Source organism: Elephas maximus, chromosome 2 (genome assembly GCF_024166365.1).
Source record: "Elephas maximus indicus isolate mEleMax1 chromosome 2, mEleMax1 primary haplotype, whole genome shotgun sequence".
Classification (NCBI taxonomy): Eukaryota; Metazoa; Chordata; class Mammalia; order Proboscidea; family Elephantidae; genus Elephas; species Elephas maximus.
In genome coordinates this window covers 163,895,146-163,919,073 of record NC_064820.1, presented here as the reverse complement: position 1 = coordinate 163,919,073, position 23,928 = coordinate 163,895,146, and the positions used below count along the sequence as shown (strand labels likewise).

At 41.6% G+C, this 23,928-nt stretch overlaps 1 protein-coding gene across 13 annotated transcripts in view; it reads right to left on the bottom strand.

The window, feature by feature from the left end:
* The window catches only part of ADRB2 (adrenoceptor beta 2), a 175,313-nt gene that overhangs the window by 98,697 nt on the left and 52,688 nt on the right, over positions 1 to 23,928 (bottom strand). Inside the window, exons 2-3 of one of the 13 annotated variants that reach the window (XR_007516141.1) lie at positions 21,686 to 22,629; positions 4,268 to 12,017 (exon numbers count right to left, since the gene is read on the bottom strand). The exons of 8 other annotated variants lie outside the window; for them this stretch is intronic. Coding sequence is in view for 1 of the 5 variants with exons in the window: in XM_049874020.1 (XP_049729977.1) it covers positions 22,511 to 22,629 (119 nt within the window). In the remaining 4 variants the exon portion in view is untranslated. Of the gene's footprint in view, positions 1 to 4,265; positions 22,630 to 23,928 lie in introns of those variants that run through there. 4 more of the 13 variants (XR_007516138.1, XM_049874020.1, XR_007516143.1 and 1 more) reach the window with 4 other exon arrangements.

The following is a 23,928-nucleotide window of genomic DNA, read 5'->3' as shown; positions in this document are numbered from 1 at the left end:
AAGAAAGATGTTTTTGCTTTCTGCTTTTCAGTAGTTCCCTGGGATCTTAACAGTTTACTTCTGTACTCCAGCCTTCAGACAACTGGAATTTCAAAGAACATATTTATGTGGTTGGTGCCAGTAGTGCTTAGAGCATTTGGCTCAGGGTATGCCATTGTCTGCTCCTGACCTACTAGGGAAAAGGAACTGAGAGTACCTTACAGACCAGTTTGTTCTCCTTACATGCCAGGACATTTCTAAAACGAAAGTGTCCTGGCAATCTCAGAATTACCTCACCCTTCCTGCCCCAGACCCTTTCAACTTGCTTTTTATCCTCAGCCTCTGGGATAAGTCAGGGAGAGACACCAATAAGAATCCTGACTCCAACTTGCTGTATGACTGTGGACAAGTTAGTTCAACTCACTGAATCTCGGTTTCTATACATGTAAAATGGTCATAAGGATTTATCTTGTGGGGTTATTGTAAGTATTAAATGAGTTATACGTGAAAATTCTTTAGAATGGTGCATGACACATAGTGAGTGATCAGCAAATATTAACTGATATTATTTTCAAAATAATAATAGTATTTATTATTACTATGGAATAAAAAAGTCTATTGCAACCACCTTAGAGTCTAAGTCAAATGTACTGCGGTTATCAGTAATGTTTATTTCTGAGCTTCTTAGAGAAATCAGATGACTTTTTTAGAAGCTCTGTATTTCTCGATTAACAGTAACGTCACTTACTGATACTAGTCAATGTGAGGAGAAATTGGTCTAGTTCAGCTCTTCAAAATGCAATAACTGTGATATAGGAGGGAACTAGTATATGGTCGCAGTTATCCACCAGCTACCACTCCAACTTTCTCCTTGCCTTACAGCCACCGGTCCATGTGTCTCTACTTCTTCCCCTTGTACTCATCTGTCGACCAAACCAAAAAAACCAAACCCAGTGCCGTCAAGTCGATTCCAACTCATAACAACCCTACAGGACAGAGTAGAACTGCCCCATAGAGCAAGAAGCACCTGGCAGATTCGAACTGCTGACCCTTTGGTTAGCAGCTGTACCACTTAACCACCACACCACCAGGGTTTCTATCTGTTGACCAGCTACCCTATAATCTGGCTCCTGACCCCATCTTAACACTGAAGCTGGCTTCCAAAAAGTAACCAACAGCTTCCTTGTTTCTAAATTCAGTTAATACTTCTTTGCCTATTACCCCACTTCCACCTTCTGGAATCATTATCTTTGTGGCTTCTGTGACACCATGCTTCCCCTCTGTAGGCATTTTTTCTTCTATGTTTTTAACTATTGTTCATTCCCCAATCTTTTTTTTTTTCTTTTTCTTCCAATCTTCTTTTGCCCAACTTCTACCTGTTGGTATTTTTCAGATTCTGTCCTGAGCCCTCTTGTCTTTTTGATACGCACCTCTTCCAAGAGAATCTCATCCTTTCCTAAGCCTTAATCATCAGATCTGTTGACCCCCAACCCCACTCCTCCTGAGATTTAGATTCTTTCAACTACCTTCTTGTTGGTCATTGTCACCTGACTGTCGCATAAGCACTTCAAACCAAGCTTGTCCTAACTGTTGTTTAAGGATGTCTCGACGGCACTGGTTAATGCGACTATCTCTCCCCACAAAATGACACCCCTCCCATGTTCCCTCTTTCAATGGCTGATACTTCAATGGGCACAATATTTGAGAATTGTTGTAGCATCCTACTTCTGCCTCTGCCTTACCTCTTCATATTCAATCTCCACATCTGTCAACTTTACTTCTGAAATATTTTTTTTCTACCTGTTGCTTCTATCCTGGTTCTGGCCACATCATCTTTCCACTGATCGACTTCTATGGCCTCGTAATTGGCCTCTCTGGTTCCAGTCTTTACTCATCCAAATACAATTCTTGCCAGAACTGTATTTCGTAAATGGTAAACTGACCCTAATGCTTTCCTATTTAAAATACTTCAGTGATCCCCAATATTTTTCAGGATAAAGCTGAAATTTCTTAACCTAGCTTTCAAGACTATGTACTATCAGTTCCCTGCTTACCCTTCTGACCTTATTTCTACCTCCTTCCCACCCCGTGCAGTATTACACATGCCAATCTTACTAATCTTTCTATTTCCAGAATGTGTCCCCAAGCCCTTGTCTGGAACATTCTTCTCAGATAACCACTGCTTATCCTTTAGGTCTCAGATTAGAGGTCACTTCTTTCAAGGAGGTTTCCCTTATACTCAGGTCTGGTCTAGGCCCTCACCCTGGTAGAGCCTTAGGTGATTCCTCTCATAGCTAAGTCCTTTCCTGGTGGTTTATTTAGAGCTTCAACTTTGAAGTCAGGCCGTGGGGGTTTGAATTGCAGCTCTTCCACTTACTTGCTGTTACTTAACCTCAGTGAGCCTCAGTTTCCTCATTTGTAAAATGGGGCTAATTGCAGAATTTATTTTACATATATTTACAGTGAAGAATAAATGAGATGATGCACATGAAGTATGTGCTTAACTCGATGCCTAGTACCTGTTGCCCTGTTTAACTATCTGTACCTATCACCAAACTTTAAGCTCCATGAGAACAGGAACAGTCAGTCTTGTAGCCTGTTGCATATCTGGCACCTCAAATTTTCTCTGTTCAGCATTATTTGTAGGAAGGACTCTTCTTATTTTATTCTTCTTAGGTAGGTCATAGACTCAGAAGGCATCACTGGTGTTTAATAATGGAAAGGAGAAAGGAAGGAATGGTAAGAGTTAGAAATTAACAACTTTTGGTCTCTACTCATCTGAAGCAAAAGAGAAAGAAGGAAACCAAAGACTCAGAGAAGAAACTAGTCTACAGGACTAACAGTCTATGTGATCCATGGCCTCATCTACCCTGAGACCAGAAGAACTAGATGGTACCTGGCTACCACTACTGACCATTATGATCAGGGCTCCAATAGATGCATCCTGATAGAGCAGGAGAAAAATGTGGAACAGAACTTAAAAAGTCTAGACTTACTGGATCAGTTGAGACTGGAATACTCCCTGAGAGTATTGCCCTGAGATATACTTTAAAACTTGAACCAAAACTATTCCCAGAGATTTCCTTTTAGCTAAATAACAGAGTGGTTCATAAAATAAAGAACAGAACATGTGAGTACCGTGCTCCTTTAAAAAACAATTTATTTGAGACCAAATGGTCAACAATTATCCACAAAAAAAGATGGTGGGACCAGGCAATGTTTCGTTCTATTGTACATAGGGCTGCTGTGAGTTGGAATTGACTCGATGACACCTAACGACAACAACAACAAAAATGAATAGATAAGAGGGCAGGGAAACTAGATTGCTGGAAATGGAACAACCAGAACGGAATTAATGAGAATGTTGACAAAAACCCAAAAACCAAACCCACAGCCTTCGAGTCGATTCTGACTCATAGCTACCCTATAGGACAGAGTAGACCCTATAGGAACCCCATAGGGTTTCCAAGGAGCACCTGGTGGATTCCAACTGCGAACCTTTTTTTTAGCAGCTGTAGCTCTTAACCACTACCCAACCAGGGTTTCCAGAATGTTGACATATTGTGTAAAATGTAACTAGTGTCACTAAATAATTTGTGTAGAAATTGTTAAATGGAAACCTAATTTTCTGTGAAACTCTTACCAAAAACACAATAAAATATTATTATTATTTAATTTTTTTATTGTGCTTTAAGTGAAAGTTTACAAATCAAGTCAGTCTCTCATACAAAAATTTATATACACCTTGCTATATACTCCTAATTGCTCTCCCCCTAATGAGACAGCACACTTCTTCCCTCCAGTCTCTCTTTTTGTGTCCATTTCACCAGCTTCTGGCCCCCTCTGCCCCCTCATCTCCCCACCAGACAGGAGATGCCGCCATAGTCTCATGTGTCTACTTGATCCAAGAAGCTTATTCTTCACTAGTATCATTTTCTATCCCATTGTCCAGTCCAATCCCTGTCTGAAGAGTTGGCTTTGGGAATGGTTCCTGTCTTGGGCTAACAGAAGGTCTGGGGACCATGACTACCAGGGTGCTTCTAGGCTCAGTCAGACCATTAAGTCCGGTTTTTTAATGAGAATTTGGGGTCTGCATCCCACTGTTCTCCTGCTGCCTCAGGGGTTCTCCATTGAAAAACACAATAAAATATTATTTTAAAAAAAGAGTTCAAAATTAATTAGAAGAGTGGGTTCCCTAGAAATGTTTTTTTCTCAAATGTTTGTCATAAAAATTGTTTTTAAGAGTAATATATTCTTATTCTAGAAAAATTGGAAAATACAAAAATTTTAAAGAATATAGAAATCACCCACAGTTTTATCATCACTGAATAACAGTCATTAATATTTTATATTCCCTTCTAGCCTTTTGTAACCTTATGTTTCTTTCTCTACATATGGATTAAACTGCATGTAATTGATTATTTGTATAATTAATTGTTTACTATCTCTCTCATTTAAACGTAAGCTGTTTAAGGGCAGGGACTATGTCCGCTACTGACTGGTCAGCGTCTGCTATAATGTAGGGAGCAGTTCAACAAAAAGATACTGAACAAATTATTAAACATGATTTGGTATTGTGATTACTTTTTACTTTAACACTATATTTCCCCATGCCAATTAAATATTTCCCAGTTAATAGTTTTTATTGGTTGCTTAATAGTGTATTGCATAAATGTCCCAGAATTGATTTAATTATTCATTTATTGTTGGACATTTAAGATATTTAAATTCTTCATTATTTTAAATACTATTTTAACAAACATCCTTGTGCGTATTTTTTATGCCTGTATCTCTGATTACGTCCTTGAAGTCCTTTCCTAGAAGAGGAATGTACTTGTTACAAGCCTTTTTAAAAAAATGTTCCAGAACTCTCTGTCCTATTTCCCTGGCATTGCCTGCAAAACATTTATACTTTCTGTTTTTTGACTTGTTCTTTCTCTCTGATGGCCTTGGAGGGTAAATAATAAATAGAGCCTATGGCTTGGCCTTACTCACCCCTCCTGTTTACTACACTTGGAGTAGGTGCTCTTACTCCTATGCTGGGAGCCACCAACATCTAAACCTTTATCTTATTAAATACACCAGGTTACAAAGGGAGAATAAAAACATTATTATTTCTTCCTCTTCTTCCTTCTTTCCCCCTTCCTCCCTTCTTCCTCTTCTTCTTCACACACTTAACTTTTTAAGGAAGAAAAGTTTTTCAAACATAAAACTATTTGAAATAAATGACAAAAGTACATTTGTTACATACTTTGGATAATTAAGAGAAAATAATGAAAGGGAGAGAGAGAAACAGGGAGAGTGAGAGAAAGAAAAAAACTAGAAAGAGAAAAACAGAAGAGAAGGATACATAGCCAAAACATTTTCAGATATAAAGAATAATTAGAGAATGAGAGAACAGAAAATAGAAAAAAAAAAAAAAATCTGATGTAGCAAAATGCACATTAGGTCTCATTCTTATACATCCTGTGGGTTTAAATGTTATCTGATAACCCTGCAGCAAGCTGAAGAAGCCATTGTAATTTCCAAAGATTTTGTTTTTATTTTCAGTTTTGCTTCTCTCCAGGGTAAATTTGTCTCATTATTTCTACTGCCCCTCTAGGGACATAGTTTTCATATTCCTCAATAGTCCTTTTTTGTGTAGTGTTCAGTTTGTCAGTATCCCTATTAAAGTGTGGTGCTCAGAGTTGGACAGCATATTCCAGAGTGTTCCTGGTCTGGGCTGACAAGCAGAAAGCCCAACAGGACTGGTACTTCCTGTGCTTGGCACATGGCACTTCTCTTCACTCTTTTTTTGCTCCCTGTCTGTCTCTGTCTTAAACATTTACAAAAGTGGTTCTTAAACATTTTGGTCTCAGACCTTTTACTCTATTAAAAAATACGACTGAGGACTACAATTAGATTGATTATACAGATTATGTCTACTAATATTTACCGTATAGAAAGTAAAAGAGAAAAGTTAAAAATATTAATTCATTTAAAAAATAACCCATACAAATCCATTAAATGTTATCATAATTAACACATTTTTATTTAGAAATTCTAAAACAAAAAATAATAGTGAGAAGTGTGGGAATACTTTACATTTTTGCACATCTCTTTAGTGTCTGCGTTAATAGAAGACAGCTTCTCATTCCAATTCTGCATTTAATCTGTTGCAATGTGTTGTTCTCTTGAAGTACATAAAGAAAACCCAACCTCGCTTAGAGATATAGTTGGAAAAGGGAGGAATATTTTAATGGGCTTTTGAGATAATTGTGGGTATGCTTTTTTACCACGTTAAAACTTGATAAGTAGAAGTTTCTGAAAGGTTAGTTGCAATGTGGAATCTGAAACCATGGCAATGCACATTTGATACTTTATCACATATAATCCTTTGGTCTATCTTACACTTTGAATGTATCTTTTATCAATGCATGATTTGGTAACATCTTGCCTTAGTCATTTGAAAAATACTGGTTCACTGAGTTATGCAGATTTTCCAAATATTGACAAATTTCCTTCTACTCTCTCTCTCTCTATATGTAAATCACTTTTACTAATATTACCACTAATATTATTCAAAGAATCTTTAAGTATTGGGAAGCTGTCAAGCTCATGGGTGAAGATTTGTTTCCAAAATTTGCTTGAAAGCTTGAATCTTATCATTTGCCACAAGCATTGGTAGTTACTTTCCTTGAAGTGATAGGCTCACTTCATTCACTTGTGAGAAGATGTATGCCAAATGCCCACACCTGAATAGCTATAGTGTGTCAGTCAGCCATTCTTCCAAGTAAAAAAATTTTTCATGACAATGCTACTAATTTATATTGCCAATCGAACATGCATGAGTTGCTTTCCCATGGGACAAATACCCTCCCACAGGGTCCAGCAGAAGTTCTTTGTGCCCACCTCCCGTTTATTACATGGAATAGTAACAAGAAGTACACTCTTGTTAACATTCCTTGTGAGGCTGGCACTAAAGATCTTCTGTTGGGCCCTGTGAGAGGTAGTTGTCCTAATGAAAAGCAACTCATGCAGTTGCTTGACTTGCAATATAAATTAGCAGCTTTGTTATGAAAACAAACAAAACAAAACAAAAACAGTCAGTAATAGGATAATTAGACACCTACAAGGAAGAGCAGTTAATACGACTATTATTCAAATTTACACACCAAACACTAATGACAAAGATGAAGAAATTAAAGATTTTTACTAACTTCTGCAGTCTGAAATTGATTAAGCGTGCAATCAAGATGCATTGATAATTACTGGTGATTGGAATGTGAATGTTGGAAACAAAGAAGGATCTGTTGTTGGAAAACATGGCCTTAGTGGTAGAGAGAAAGCCAGATATCATATGACAGAATTTTGCAAGACAAATGACTTATTCATTGGAAATACCTTTTTCCAACAACATAAACGATGACTACTCACGTGAGACTCAGTGAACGGAATACACAAGAATCAAATCCACTGCATCTGTTTGAAGAGACGATGGAAAAGCTCAATATTATCAGTCAGAAAAAGACCAGGGGCCAACTGTGGAAAAGACCATCAATTGCTCATATGCAAGCACAAGTTGCAGATGAAGAAAATTAAACCAAGTCCACAAAACCCAAAGCACCAACTTGTGTTTATACCATCTGAATTTAGAGACCATCTCAAGAATAGATTGATTCATTAAACACTAATGAACAGATGAGTTGTGGAATGACACCAAGAACATCATACATGAAGAAAGCAAAAAGTCATTAAGAAGACAGGAAAGAAAGAAAAGACCAAAATGGAGGTCAGAAGAGACTCTGAAACTTGCTCTTGAACGTTGAGTAGCTAAAGTGAATGTAAGAAATGATGAAGTGAAAGAGTTGAACAGAAGACTTCAAAGGGCAGCTCGAGAAGACAAAATAAAGTACTATAATGAAATGTGCAAAGACGTGGAGTGTGAAAACCAAAAGGGAAGATTATGCTCAGCATTTTTCAAGCTGAAAGAACTGAACAAAAAAAAAAACCAAGCCTCGAGTTGCAATATTGAAGGATTCTGTGGCTAAAATATTGAATGACGCAGGAAAGAAGAAAAGAAGATGGAAGAAATTACACAGTCATTATACCAAAAAGAATTGATTGATGTGCAACCATTTCAGGAGGTAGCATATGATCAGGAACCAATGGTACTGAAGAAAGAAGTCCAAACTGCATTGAAGGCATTGGCAAAAAACAAGGCTCCAGGAACTGGTGAAATATCAACTGGGATGTTTCAACAAGCAGATATAACAATGGAAGAGTTTATTCATCTGTGCCAAGAAACTTGGTAGATAGTACCTGGCCAACTGACTGGAAGAGATCCGTATTGGTGCCCATTCCAAAGAAACGTGATCCAAAAAATACGGAAATTATCAAACGATATTATTAATATCACACACAAGTACAATTTTGCTGAAGATCATTTGAAAGTGGTTGCAGCAGTACATTGACAGGGAACTGCCAGAAATTCAAGCTGAATTCAGAAGAGGACGTGGAATGAGGTGGAATGAGGGATACCATTGCTGATGTCAGATGTATCATGGCTGAAAGCAGAGAATACCAGAAAGATGTTTACCTGTGTTTTATTGACTATGCAAAGGCATTTGACTGTGTGGGTCATAACAAATTATAGATAACATTATGAAGAATGGGAATTCCAGAATAATTAATTGTCCTCAAGAGGAACCTGTACATAGATCAAGAGGCAGTTGTTTGAAAAGAACAAGGAAATACTACATGGTATAAAGTCAGGAAAGGTGTGTGTCAGGGTTGTATTCTTTCATCATGCTCAATCTGTATGCTGGGCAAATAATCAGAGAAGCTGGACTATATGAAGAAGAATGCAGCATCAGGATTGGAGGAAGACTCATTAACAACCTGCCATATGCAAATGACACAACCTTGCTTGCTGAAAGTGAAAAGGGATTAAAGCACTTACTGATGAAGATCAGAGTACAGCCTTCAGTATGGATTACACCTCAATGTAAAGAAAACAAAAATCCTCATAACTACACCAATAAGCAACATCATGACAAATAAAGAAAATACTGAAGTTGTCAAGGATTTCATTTTACTTGGATCCGCAATCAACATCCATGGAAGCTGCCGTTGTTGGTGTTAGGTGCTGTCGAGTCAGTTCCGGCTCATAGCGACCCTATGCACAACAGAACGAAACACTGCCCGGTCCTGAACCATCCTTACAATCATTGTTGTGCTTCAGCTCGTTGTTGCGGCCACTGTGTCAATCCACCTCGTTGAGGGTCTTTCTCTTTCCTGCTAACCCTGTACATTGCCAAGCATGATGTCCTTCTCCAGGGACTGATCCCTCCTGACGACATATCCTAAGTATGTAAGACGCAGTCTCGCCATCCTTGCTTCTAAGGAACATTCTGGTTTTACTTCTTCTAAGACAGATTTGTTCATTCTTCTGGCAGTCCATAGTATATTCAATATTCTTCGCCAACACCACAATTCAAAGGCGTCAATTCCTCTTTGGTCTTCCTTATTCATTGTCCAGCTTTCACATTCATATGATGCGATTGAAAATACCATGGCTTGGGTCAGGTGCACCTTAGTCTTCAAGTGCATCTTTGCTCTTCAACACTTTAAAGAGGTCCTTTGCAGCAGATTTGCCCAATGCAATGTGTCTTTTGATTTCTCGACTGCTGCTTCCATGGCTGTTGATTGTGTATCCAAGTAAAATGAAATCCTTGACAAGTTCAATCTTTTCTCCATTTATCATAACGTTCCTCATTAGTCCCGTTGTGAGGACTTTTGTTTTCTTTATGTTGAGGTGCAATCCATACTGAAGGCTGTGGTCTTTGATCTTCGTTAGTAAGTGTTTCAAGTCCTCTTCACTTTCAGCCAGCAAGGTTGTGTTATCTGTATTATACCGGTTGTTAATGAGTCTTCCTCCAATCCTGATGTCCCGTTCTTCTTCATATAGTCCAGCTTCTCATATTATTTGCTCAGCATATAGATTGAACAGGTATGGTGAAAGAATACAACCCCGACACACACCTTTCCTGACTTTAAACCAATCAGTATCCCCTTGTTCTGTCCGAACAACTGCCTCTTGAGCTATGTAAAGGTTCCTCATGAGCACAATTAAGTGTTCTGGAATTCCCATTCTTTACAATGTTATCTTTACAATGTTTGTTATGATCCACACAGTCGAATGCCTTTGCATAGTTAATAAAACACAGGTAAACATCCTTCTGATATTCTCTGCGTTCAGCCAGGATCCATCTGACATCAGCGGTGATATCCCTGGTTCCATGTCCTCTTCTGGAACTGGCCTGAATTTCTGGCAGTTCCCTGTCAATATATTGCTGCAGCCATTTTTGAATGATTTTCAGCAAAATTTTACTTGTGTGTGATATTAATGATATTGTTCTATAATTTCCACATTCAGTTGGATCACCTTTCTTGGGAATAGGCATAAATATGGATTTCTTCCAGTCACTTGGCCAGGAAGCCATCTTCCATATTTCTTGGCATAGATGAGTGAACACCTCCAGCACTGCATCTGTTTGTTGAAACATCTCAGTTGATATTCCATCAATTCCTGGAGCTTTGTTTTTCGCCAACGCCTTCAGAGCAGCTTGGGCTTCTTCCTTTAGTACTATCGATTCCTGATCATATGCCACCTCTTGAAATGGTAGGACATCAACTAATTTTTTCTGATATAATGACTCTTTGTATTCTTTCCATCTTCTTTTGATGCTTCTTGCATCGTTTAATATTTTCACCATAGAATCCTTCACTAATGCAACTCAAGGCTTGAATTTTTTTCTTCAGTTCTTTCAGCTTGAGAAATGCCAAGCGTGTTCTTGCCTTTTGGTTTTCCATCTCCAGCTCTTGGCACATGTCAGCATAATACTTTACGTTTTCTCGAGATGCCCTTTGAAATCTTCTGTTCAGTTCTTTTACTTCATCTTCCTTTTGCTTTAGCTGCTCGACGTTCGAAAGCAAGTTTCAGAGTATCCTCTGACATCTATCTTGGTCTTTTCTTTCTTTGCTGTCTTTTCAATGACCTCTTGCTTTCTTCATGTATAATATCCTTCATGTCATTCCACAACTCGTCTGGTCTTCGGTCACTAGTGTTCAATGTGTCAAATCTGTTCTTCATTTGGTCTCTAAATTCAGGTGGGATGTACTCAAGGTCATATTTTGGCTCTCATGGACTTGCTCTGATTTTCTTCAGTTTCAGCTTGAACTTACTTATGAGCAATTGATGGTCTGTTCCACAGTTGGCCCCTGGCCTTGTTCTGACTGATGATATTGAGGTTCTCCATCATCTCTTTCTGCAGATGTATTCAGTATGATTTCTCTGTGTTCCATCTGGCGAGGTCTGTGTGTATAGTCGCCATTTATGTTGGTGAAAGAAGGTATTTGCAATGAAGAAGTCGTTGGTCTTGCAAAATTCTATCATTTGATCTCTGGCATCGTTTCTATCACCAAGGTCATAGTTTCCAACTACTGGTCCTTCTTCTTTGTTTCCAACTTTCTCATTCCAATCGCTAGTAATTATCAATGCATCTTGATTGCATTTTGATCAATTTCAGACTGCAGTAGCTGATAAAAATCTTCTGTTCCTTCATCTTTGGCCCTAGTGGTTAGTACTTAAATTTGAATAATAGTTGTATTAACTGGTCTTTCCTTGTAGGCATATGCATATTATCTTATTACTGACAGCTTTGTACTTCAGGATAGATCTTGAAACGTTCTTTTTGACGATGAATGCAACACCATTCCTCTTCAAATTGTCATTCCCAGCATAGTAGACTATATGATTGTCCAATTCAAAATGGCCAATACCAGTCCATTTCAGCTCACTAATGCCTAGGATATCGATGTTTATGTGTTCCATTTCATTTTTGACGATTTCCAATATTCCTAGATTCATACTTCGTACATTCCAGGGTCTGGTTATTAATGGATGTTTGCAGCTGTTTCTTCTCATTTTGAGTCGTGGCACATCAGCAAATGAAGGTCCCGAAAGCTTTACTCCACCCATGTCATTAAGGTCGACTCTAAGGAAGCAGCAGTCAAGAAATCAAATGACACATTGCATTGGGCAAATCTGCTGCAAAAGACCTATTTAAAGCGTTAAAAAGCAAAGAGGTCACTTTGAGGACTAAGGTGTGCCTGACCCAAGCCATGATATTTTCTGTCACCTCATACGCATGTGACAGCTTGACAATGAAAAAGTGAAACCAAAAAGAATTGATACCTTTGAGTTATGGTGTTGGTGAAGTATACTGAATACACTATGGACTTCCAGAAGAATGAACAAATCTATCTTGGAAGAAGAAAAGCCAGAAAGCTCCTTAGAAGGGAGGATGGTGAGAATTTGTCTCATGTACTTTGGAAATGTTATCAGGAGGGACCAGTCTCTGGAAAAGGATATCATGCTTAGTAAAGTAAAGGGTCAGTGAAAAAGAGGAAGACCCTCAAGGAGAAGGATTTATACAGTGCCTGCAACAACGAGTGCAAATAGCAAAGATTGTGAGGATGGTACAGGATAGGGCAGTGTTTCAATGTTATGTTCTGTTGTACATAGGGTCACTATGAGTCAGAACCAACTCAATGGCACCTAACAACAATATACTCAAGGGGCAAGATTCAATAAAATTAACAATATTCACTGCTTAATAAAAGAAATTCTTAAGTAAAACTGGCTGTTTTTTCCTACAAATGTGTTGCAGTGAGGAATATAATGACAACTTGAGCAGTTGGGTGGTACTGTCTTCGTTGACGCTAAGGTACCAGCAATTTTACCAGCCATTGATTTTGCACAATTAGTGTAAATGTCAGTACAGTGAAAATGACAAGACAGTAATTTTCTAAAAATAATTTTGACTTTGAGAACCCTTTGAAAGAATCTCAGGGACCCCCAAAGTTCTGTGGATCACACCTTGAGAACTGTGTTTTTAGAGTGTCTACTAGTTACACCGAGTCTTCTACTGATCCTATCAGTGATGGCTGAACTGCCACCAGAAGGTTGTGGGTCTTGAAAGGAGATAACATTAACAGCAACATGAGTTGTTGTTGCTGTTGGGTGCCGTTGATTCTGACTCACAGTGACCCCATGTTACAGTGTAGAATTGCCCTGTAGCGTTTCCTAGGCTGTAATCTTTATGGGAGCAGATTGCAAGGTCTTTCTCCCATGGAGCTGCTGGGTGGTTCGAACCACCAATCTTTTGGCTAGTAGCTGAGCGCTTAACCATTGCACCACCAATGTGCCTCAAATGATTGCCAGGTGCTCTTCATATATTATCTCACAGCAACCCATGATGTAGGTTTTGTTTTATACCTACTTTATAGATGAGGAAACTGAGGATCAGAGAGGTGAGTTAACTTGCTCAAGAACACACAGCTGGTGAGTAGCAGAGCCAGTATGAAACCCCAGGCAGTGAAATTCCAGATTCCATGCTCTCAACTGCTCTGTTTTTGCTGGCAAGGCTAACAAGATGAGTGAAGTGAAGAAACAGCTTGTCAGAGGGGCAGCAGATCAAAGCTGTGGTTGAGTCTTGGACCCAAGGGTGTAAGTAGCAAATCAAAGACTTCCCCCAAATCTATTTTCCTGTCTTGTTCATCCAAAGGACCTCTTAGATGACTGGTCAGAGATCTTATTTCCATTTCATAGATAAGGAAATTAAGGCTACTTAGCAGAGAAGAATCCCCATGTAGCCTCAGAGGCAGACACTCGGAGAGCTCCACCTTCTCACCCAGCACCCAGGACTCAGGGCTCTTGTTGGCAGCTTTTCCCCCTTGGGGTGTCACCCTGTCACAAGCCACAGAAGGGAACTTGGCAAAACAAGCAGTGGTGCTGAGAGAGGAGAGGAAGGGCGGGTCCATCAGCCCTGTGGCCATGGACAGAAAGCAACCAGAGAGCCCGGCACTGGTTCAACCTGTAGTAAGAGTCCTCCTTACCCTGGTGTCTGTGACTGAGACTCAGAGCTGTTCCCCATTTTGGAGGTGCAATTCCACACCAAGCCAGAAACAGTTTATCTGCCAACAGAAGGAGGGGGGTGGGTAGAGAACAGGGCCAGAAAAGTAGACTGAAGCCTTCGAGGCTGATAACAATGAGGTTTGAAAGATCAGAGAAAAGGGAACTCAAATGAAAAGCAAATTTCTCTCCCTACAGAGGGAGAAACTGAGTTCTGGAGAGGGGAAGGAAGTTACCAAAGTGATACAGCCAGTAAGGTAGAGATGAGGGGCCAGGCCCCAGGTCCCCTGGTGCTAGGTTCACATTTCTTTTTAGCTCAGCACTCTCAGCAAAGAGGCCATATTTAGATAAACAGACATGTGCTTGCCTGGAGCTTCCCTTCTGCTCACTCTTAGAGCAGACAAAAGGCGCCACTGGCAGCGAAAGCCACTTCACAAGGAGAAGCTCAAAGCTCTGAAGAAACATGTCTTCTTCCATGAAATTCTTGTGAACATGGACTGAGAACCAGGATGGAATTTCCTTGTTTACTAGGACCCCTTCCCCAGGTTTGTAGTCATGTTCCTTCTCCATATGGCTCCAGGTGTTTCAATTCTAAGTGGATTTTACGTTCAGCTCAATCTGAGATTCTTTCCCTTCCAATTAGTAGATTTTGCCTTTGTTCTTTTGTTTCCATTCCCTAGACAATTGACTGTTCCTGAACATTATAGGCCTTTCGGATGCAGAAGGGGGAAAATTTTAGGACAGTTCCTGAATGCTCAAGCCTTCAAAGCCTAATGCAAGGCCAGCAACCAGGCTCCAGAATCAAGCAGGAAATCCTTCACAAGTCAAGGTCTGCTCCAGACAAAGTGCCTTTCCTCAGCTCAGCATCCTCACATGGCCTCCGTCCCCAGGGCAGTGCCCTCACTGGCTGTTCACGTGGGGCACTGTCCAGGGAACATTTTCAGGAATAAGGGGAAGGATCGTCTGCTTGCCTAGTCCTTTCCTCATCAGTAGCCTGAGTTCTGAATTTCAACAGTGAGGAATAAATTCCTTAACTTAAGGCTTTGCTCACCAGGACAAAAAGGCAGAAGTATATCATAGGATTGTCTTTTTTTTCTGGGCATAAATATTATGAGTTATGTTCACATAAAGGCAATGGTGATTTAATGGTAGAATTCTCACCTTCCATGTGGGACACCCAGGTTTTATTCCTGGCCAATACACCTCATGTGCAGCCACCACCCATCTGTCATTGGTAAATCGCATGTTGGTATGATGCTGAATGGAGCCCCTGGGTGGTGCAAATGGTTATGCACTTAACTATTAGCCAAAAGGTTAGTGGTTGGAACCCACCCAGAGGTGCCTAGGAAGACAGGCCTGGCGATCTTCTTCTGAAAAATCACAGCCTTGAAAACCCCATGGAGCAGTTTTAGTCTGCGCACATGGGTTCACCATGCGTCAGAATCTACTCCACGACAACTAACAACATGACACTGAATAGGTTCAGAGCTTCCAGACTAAGACTAGGAAGAAAGTCTTGGTAGTCTGCTTCTGAAAATCAGCCAGTGGAAATCCTCTGGATCACAACGGAACATTGTCAGATCTGCAACTGATTGTGTGGCTAGCACGGGACCAGGCAGTGTTTCCTTCCACTGTGCGTGGAGCTGGCTCAACAGCAGCTAACAATAACGCCAGCAGCTATGTTCAAGGCCCTGTTTTAAGAGCTGGGGATCTGGCAGTGAGTAAAGCAAACCAATTTCCTGCCCTCATGGAGCTGACGTGATGTTCTTGTAGGGGACTCAGACAATATATTATGTGGTGTCAGGTTTTGTGTGAAGTGAAGGACAAGGTAAAGTTCTTCTTAAACAGTGACAGGAGTGGATTCCAACTACACCTTCTTCTCCCAGCAAACCTGACTGTTATTTCAGACTAAAGATACCTTTCAGGGAAGCTTTACATTAAAAACAACAATAACAAAATAGTCCTTCTAGAATCTGGGATCAGTTGGCTAAGTCTTTGTTTCTTCTTCGTTTGCCATTCCTGATACTCAAAAGATCCCAGAGCTTCAGAGTTGGAAGTGCCCTCTGAGATCAGTTGGCCCAACCCCCATGTTTCAAAAATGTCATAAGCCAAGATCAGGCATAGGAAGGGCCTAGTTTCTGGCTGGTCACAAGTCGAGTTACAAAAAGGGCAGAGTGGGAACTTGTATCCAGGTGTCCTCACTACTGATTCAGTGCTCTTTCTGCTTGCACCCCCACCCATACCACATGCTACTTTTAGTCCACGTGTCTTTTATACACTTGGAGAATAACACTAATAGGTCATGTTTCCCCAGAACTTCGGTTTCCTCTTGCAATGTTGTTCTGTTCTTCAGTGAGGACGTTTTCTGAGAAGGGAAAGTCTCTGTAGGTTTCTTAAGTTAACTAAATATTGTCTTTTGCTTTAGGCCAGGCTCTGTGCTAAAGGCTTAACACACAGTATTTTATTTAACCCTCACAAGCCCTTTGTGAAGTTATTATTAAAGTCATTTGTATTGAAAGACTGGGAAGTGCAAATGAAGAGGGGTCAAGTAACTTGCCCAAGGCCACACACAGTGGTAGAGCTGGGATAAGAACACAAGTGGTGTGACTCCAGAGCCTGTATCCTTACCTACTATGCTACTCTGCTCTCTGCATCTAGCTTCTGTCACCAGGCAGGCTAGGGTGTTCCCGTTGGAGCACCTGTCCCTTCAGACTTATGGAGCTTTTATCCTTTTGGTCATTTTGGTTATCTTTCCTTATCTCCCATTCTTTCCTCACTTACTATAAGGAGCCCTGGTGGCACAGTGGTTAAAGTGCTCAGCTGCTAACTGAAAGGTTGGTAATTCGAACCCACCAGCCACTCTGTGGGAGAAAGATGTGGCAGTCTATTTCCATAAAGATTTATAGCCTTGGAAGCCCTATAAGTTTGCTACGAGTTGGAATCGACTCAGTGGCAGTGGGTTTGGTGTTTTGGATTACCATGTCCATAGCCTTTCTCTGGGAGGTTCCTGACACACAGGTTGGCATGCTTAGCATCACTTGACCATGGCAGCCTAGCCACAGGTGGTATGACATGGAATGGTGGCTTGACCCAAAGACCACTAGCTATTGCCTGGCCAGCAGCCCACGGTGGCTGTGGGAACACTCTGTCTAATGGGAGCACTGTGCCCTGGCTGGTAGAAGTGGAACCAATCAGACCTTTTCCCTTGGGGAGCAATGAGATAGGGTCTGAGCATAGAGCACAGAAGAATGCTCATAATTAGAGAAGCAGCAACAGATGCCCACTCTTTATGGGAGGATGAGATAATCCAGTCACTTAGAGTGAAAAACATTGCTGAACAATATTCTGCCCTCCATGGGGTTTGGCTGTGCAGTTCAGATCATCTCTTATCTTCCTTACTTCTCTATGAATTCTTAAAATAAACCACTAGTAACTGAGTAACATGAGTGGGTCTCTGTTCCATGCTCCCTGGAATAGACCAATCAACTCCCCTCAGTCTGTGTCTCCTGAGGTACACCAATTGGCTCAGCTAATCACCCTCCAGTGCTCAACAGGCTCGTTGGCAGAACTTCCATAGCAGTCCATTTTGCTGACCCCTGGCTAGACCTGAGCTCAGTTTCCCAAAGGGAGGCCTAGGAACCATCTGGGGTGCTTATGAAAGGGCAGGTTCCTGATGCCCAAATTAGACCAGCTGAATCAAAATTTCTGTGGGTAGGGCCTGGCGGGGGCGGGGGGAAGAATCTTGCTCAAACTCCTCAAGTGATTTTAATCCCAAGTAATTTTTATCAGCCCTGAAGTTTGAAACTAACGGCCACGAAACGCTGCTTTTGGTCCTATTAAACATGTACAATGTGGAGAGTGAAGAGCCAGTGTTCTTTGTGGTCTTAGGGCTCCTATGGTGAATCCTCCTTTATTGGGAGGTAGAGATGGGGACAGCCGACACCTGCTGATATATTTGAGGAACTGGTTACACCTGAATTGTAAAATCCCCTCAGTGAGCTTTCTCTGACTTGGAGAAGTGTTGTTTTTTAAAAAAGATTTTGAATTATTTGCCAACTCATAAAGGTCAGAAAATTCCACACATACGCATGCCTACAAAATCTGGATTTCCAACTTTTAATAACCTGGAAGATCTAGAAGCACTGGGCCTTTTATTCTGCTTGGCAACAATACACCATTGCTGGCTAGTGGATGTCCCTGTTAGATGCGTTTGAGGGCTCCACATACTTCAGGGCCCCTGTTATGGATTGAATTGTGTACCCCCCAAATATGTGTTGTAATCCTAATCTCTATGCCTGTGGTTATAATCCCATTTGGGAATGAGTTGTCTTTGTTATGTTAATGAGGCAGGATTAGTGTAAGGTGTACCTTGAGTCAATCTTTCACATAAAATATAAAAGTGGCAGATTAAGCAAGCAGAGATGGGGGAAGACAGATGCCAATCCACATGGAGATCTCCAGGGAACCAGGAAACAGAAGCTGAAGAGACAAGGACCTTCCTCCAGAGCCGACAGTGAGAAAGGCTTCCCCTAGAGCCAGCATCTTGAATTCAGACTTCTGGCCTCTTAAACTATGAGAAACTAGATTTCTGTTTGTTAAAACCATCCACTTGTGGTATTTCTATTGTTGCAGCACTAGATAGCTGGATAACCCACTAGTCTTTCCAAATTTGAAGCTGTCTGTGGTTCAATAAAAATCAGAGCACATTTCCCTGTGGATATAAAGATTATTCCTTCATGTTTAATAGGTTGATTTTGTGACTGTCTTGAAAAAATACAACTCAAGATGGCTCACTTTACTCGCCTGATGAGTTTGATCCTAAAGGCATTTGGGTTGGGATATTGAACAACCCAGGTCCCCCTATAAGGCTGATTTGAAACCAGAGAATATTAGAATCCAATTACACAAAGTGTAATATCTTCCTTGTTCAGACAGAAAGAACTGTGGTGCAGAAAGAGGAAAAGTCTTTCTGGAGAGCACCCAGGAAGTGGGCACAGCTGGGTGCCAGCCTGATCTTGACTCTGGCCTAGCTCTTCCCAGTAGCTCATACAACCATCCTCACTCATCACCTACAACTGGCACGATTTCCCCCGAAGGCATTTCCTTACACTTGCCCACATCACTTTTTTCAGGATGTTGACAATATTGCAAGTATTGCTTTACAAACATTATCTGACTTCATCAATATCCCTACTTGACAAATGAAAACACTGAGGTTTGTAGAGTCACTTTCCTTTTTACTGGAAGAGAGTGAATTTGAATCTAGGTCTGGGTGCTTCCCCACTGTGCTGATTAATACTGACTAACCCAGCAATACTGAGAGGGAGGTACTAGGCTATTCCCATTGTACAGATGGGAAAACAAGATGGTGAGAGGCTTGCCCAGGCTCACTCAGTCAGTAATTGATACAGCCAGGATGGAAATGTAGGTCTGGCTCCAGGGCCAGCACTTGTAAGGATGGCCTCATATGCCGCTCTTCTGCACTTCATGGAGTCAACTGAGCCCTTCCAACAGTTCATTTCCATTGCTTGGTACGTAATCACCCTATAGAACTTAGTACCAATGTGCAAATTTGGGTGCAGAGGGGGCTAGGTGTCACTTTATGAACACAGAGTATACCTGGACTGTTCTTGAGATAGTGCAGCCTTCCATGCTAAACCCACTGACAGCAGCAGATCCCAGACTCTTGGATGAAGGGACCTTCACAAATGGGGACTCAGTCTGCAGACAGGAATGGACTTCTCCAGTGTCACACAGTGAGTGCTAACTCTAAAGCCTAGAGCCAAAACCCAATTGCAGGGCCCTGATTTTTGCAGCACCATGCTTTATCTTTCTAACACATGACACTAGCTACCTCCTATTCAAATTCAGTGAGTGAAACGCTGTGATTCCCTTCTGTTATCTTCTTCTTACTTTGTGAGAGATGATGGCAGTGACTTTGTGCCTTTATCTCACTTTGTGATAGACAGTGTAGTGGCCTCTTACCACTCAGAACCCCAACACCCCAGAACGGGAGGACTCTGTCACTGGTTTGCACACCATGCTCCAAAGAATCCCAAAATGTCCTGTAGACACTGCTGAGATTTAGAAAATATCAGTTGTTACCACGAAAGAATAAATAATTTAAATTGCCTAAGGAACATGCTAGTCACTCATTTGAAAATACATTTTATATGTTGGGGTTCAGTGCAAGATTTTTTTTTTCATTTTTCTAATTGTGGTATGTATCTATATGTATATACATAAAAGGTTAAAATGACATTTTTGTTGTATATTATATATAACAAAAAATTGTTATTTTAACATCTTTTAGCGTGTACAATTCAGTGACGTTAATTACTTTCATCATGTCACGCAACCATCACTGCTCCCATTTCCAAATTTTTCCATCACCCTTAACAGAAGCTCCTTGCTCCCCAAGGAGTGAGTCCCTCTTTCCCCCTCCCTCTCACCCCTACTAACCTCTAATAGATTTTGGTCTCTAGGCAAATGTATAATGATATCATTTTAAAGAAAGTTCTGCTGCTAAAAATATTTGAAAACCTCTAAGGTCTCTTTTTCTAAAATGTCACAAAGCTACAGGATACATCCATCTGCTCAGAGGTAGAAACTCACCATGAATTGAAAGTTGAATAACCCAGGAATGGAGGAAACCCAATCTCCTCCTTGGGCTCACCAAGTTCCTTGCAGAAAGGTGATCTTGCCTTCCCAGCAACCCCACCTCAATCAGCTGGGACAACAGCAGCGTTTCTTCTGTTCCTGCTGGGCGTACATTGACCTGCCCTGTCTTTGAGATGCAGGTGGTGGAATGCCCAGCTATTCCTCGGCAGGTGGGTTTGAGCTCGCTGGCAGCTCTAACATACACGCTTGCCTGTAGGATCCTCTACATGTCCACTCTGGGTTCTAGAACCCCGGGGGCCTGTCTGCAAATCTTGAGCCCTGGGATCTGGGGCCAATGATTTGCTGAGTTGGGGGGTATGTTGTGAAAGTTTTTGGAAACAGAACCACAGCTGAAAATTCCTTTTCTGTGAGCACAAGGATTAGAAAGGCCCTTTCATATAGGAACAAACCTGAGAGAAGCAAACAGACGAAGCAGATATACAGCCAGGCTTGTTCTGTCTCTCTGACTCCCTTCCTCGGGTGAGGGCACACACCCACCCACCCACACACACACACAAACACAGATTCAGACTTGGTTCAGTTCAGCTAGAGTTCTTAGTAAAGTAGTTTAACTAGTCAGGTCAGTTATCCTGATTCTCTGCCTGTCTAGCCAGCCTTGCCACCTCTCTTGCTTTTTTTTTTTTCTAAAATCAAAAAGAAAAAACTAAACCAATTGCTAATGAGTCAATTCCTACTCATGGAGACTCCATGCCTGATAGAGTAAAACTGAGATCCATAGAGTTTTCTTGGCTATAATCTTTATGGAAGAGGACTACCAGGCCTTTTTTCCACAGAGCCACTAGGTGGGTTTGAACTGCCAACCTTTAGGTTAGTAACCTATTGCAAACTGCTCGCACCACCCAGGGACCTCTTGTCTTTCTTCACCACAGGCCGAATAACCATGGGTTTCTCCCCACTGCAGCTCAGCAGTCAGGCCTGGCCTCCCTGGCCAACTCCTCCAGCCCTGGGTCTCACTGGGTTCACCTCCTCAATGCCAGCAGTCAGACATTAGAGATCATGGAACTTCAGCCCAGAACGAGATCAGGCCATCCTGGGCAAGCCCCTTTTCTTACACATGGGAGAACTTACAGCCTAACATCTCAGGAGGAGGACGTGGCAGCTCAGTGTTCCAAAAGGGCACCCAGGATCTCTGCATCATTGCTGGGAACCTCATGTCTCAACAAATGGCTGTGTGAGCTAAACATGCTCTGTGTAGCTCACACATGGTTGGCAGACATAATATTGTTTTGTAATTTAAATTTAGAGTCAACATTATAAAGTAGACAGTTTTATCCCCAAAAAGTTTAGATTCTTGGCTTCTCTTGAAAAATTTCAAGGTCTGGCAATCCAGACCCTCCTTTCCATGTGGCGGTAATCAGCTGAAGGCGAACAGCGGCTGTTCCTTTTAGATGGACACTTGGCTTAATTCATTCCTGTCTCTAGTTGGGTGCCTGTAGGCATTTATATTTGCAACTTCTGTCTTAAATAAAAGTACAAAAATAACGTTAATAATTGTGGATGTATATTGAGGGCTCACTCCACACCAATAGTAGCCACCGTGCTAAGGACTTCACATGCGTGTTGTTGGAATTAGGTGCCGTCTAGTCAGTTCCGACTCATAGCGACCCTATGTACAACAGAACAAAACACTGCCCGGTCCTGTGGCATCCTCACAATCATTGCTATGTGTGAACCCATTGTTGCAGCCACTTTGTCAATTCATCTTATTAATGGTCTTTCTCTTTTTCGCTGACCATCTACTAAGCATGATGTCCTTCTTCAGGGACTGGTCCCTCCTGATGACATGTCCACAGTATGTGAGACAAATTCTTTCCATTCTTGCTTTTAAGGAGCATTCTGGTTGTACTTCTTCTGAGACAGATTTGTTTGTTCTTCTGGCAGTCCATGGTATATTCAATATTTTTCACCAACACCATAATTCAAAGGTGTCGATTCTTCTTCGGTCTTCCTTATTCGTTGTCCACCTTTCGCGTGCATATGAAGCAATTGCGTACATGCATAAAATTGGAGCCCTATGAGGGAGATTTATTATCATTACCATTTTATAGATGGAAAAGCAGAGGCTTAGATGAGTTAAGAAATTTGCGCAAGGTTACATTTATAAGAAAAGGCAGAGCCAGGATTAAGCTAGATTTGGTAGACTCTAGAAACTATGCTGTAACCCCAAGGCTGTCATGGGTTTATGCCCCCTGCCCTCACCCCCGCAAATGTATGTATCGACTTGGTTAGGCCATGATTCCCAGTATTGTGTGGTTGTCCTCTATTTTGTGACTGTAATTTTATGTTAAAGAGGATTGGGGTGGGATTGTAACACCCTTACCAGGTCACATGCCTGATCCAATGTAAAGGAATTTTTCCGTGGGTTGTGGCCTGCACCACCTTTTACCTCTCAAGTGGTAAAAGGAAAGGGAAGCAAGCAGACAGCTGGCGACCTATACCACCAAGAAAGCAGCACCAGATGTAGAGTGTGTCCTTTGGACCTGGAGTCCCTGCTCCTGAGAAGCTCCTCGACCAGGGGAAGATTGAAGACAAGGACCTTCTTCCAGAGCCAACAGAGAGAAAAAGCCTTCCCCTGGAGCTGACGCCTTGAGTTTGGACTCGTAGCCTACTTTACTGTGAGGAAATAAATTTCTCTTTGTTAAAGCCATCCACTTGTGGTATTTCTGTTACAGCAGCACTAGATGACTAAGACAGAATTTGGTAACTGGTAATGAGAGGGTGGGGTGCTGTTCTAAGAGATTCCTAAAATGTGGAAGCAGTTTTGAAACTGAACAGATAGAGTTTTGACAGCAGCAGAGGACCAGGGCAGCAGAGAACCTGCAGCCACAGAAAAGTGGCAACAGTAGAGAACCAGCTGCAGTAGAACCAGGAGGCCAGCAAGAGACAGCACTGGAGCCGACCCACAGAGTGAGAAAGCTGAGTGCCTGTGTGCAGGAGGCTTCCTGGCAGAGTGGGCTGCCTCCTGGCACTTACTGGTAGAGCTACAGAGTTTTGGAACACTTGCCCCAGCAGGGCAGATGCGGGCATGAGGCCTGAGGAGCCCAGAAGCCAAGAAACCAGGAAACAGAAGCTGAAGAGACAGCACAAGAAGCTGAGCTGCCTCAGTCTCAAAAGCTATGGCCATGACTTCAGGAGTTTCAAAGGGTGGAGCCATGGCCTCTGGTGTTTCTAAGGGTGGAGCTGCCACTCAGATGGTCTAGGAGAATGGTGCATCTAAAGCTGAGGGAGCAGAGTGCTGTCCCAGTGGGCCTGGAAGGCAGAGTTCAAGCCCAGGGCCAAGGGGCCTCCACTCAGAATCTGGACTGTGTGGC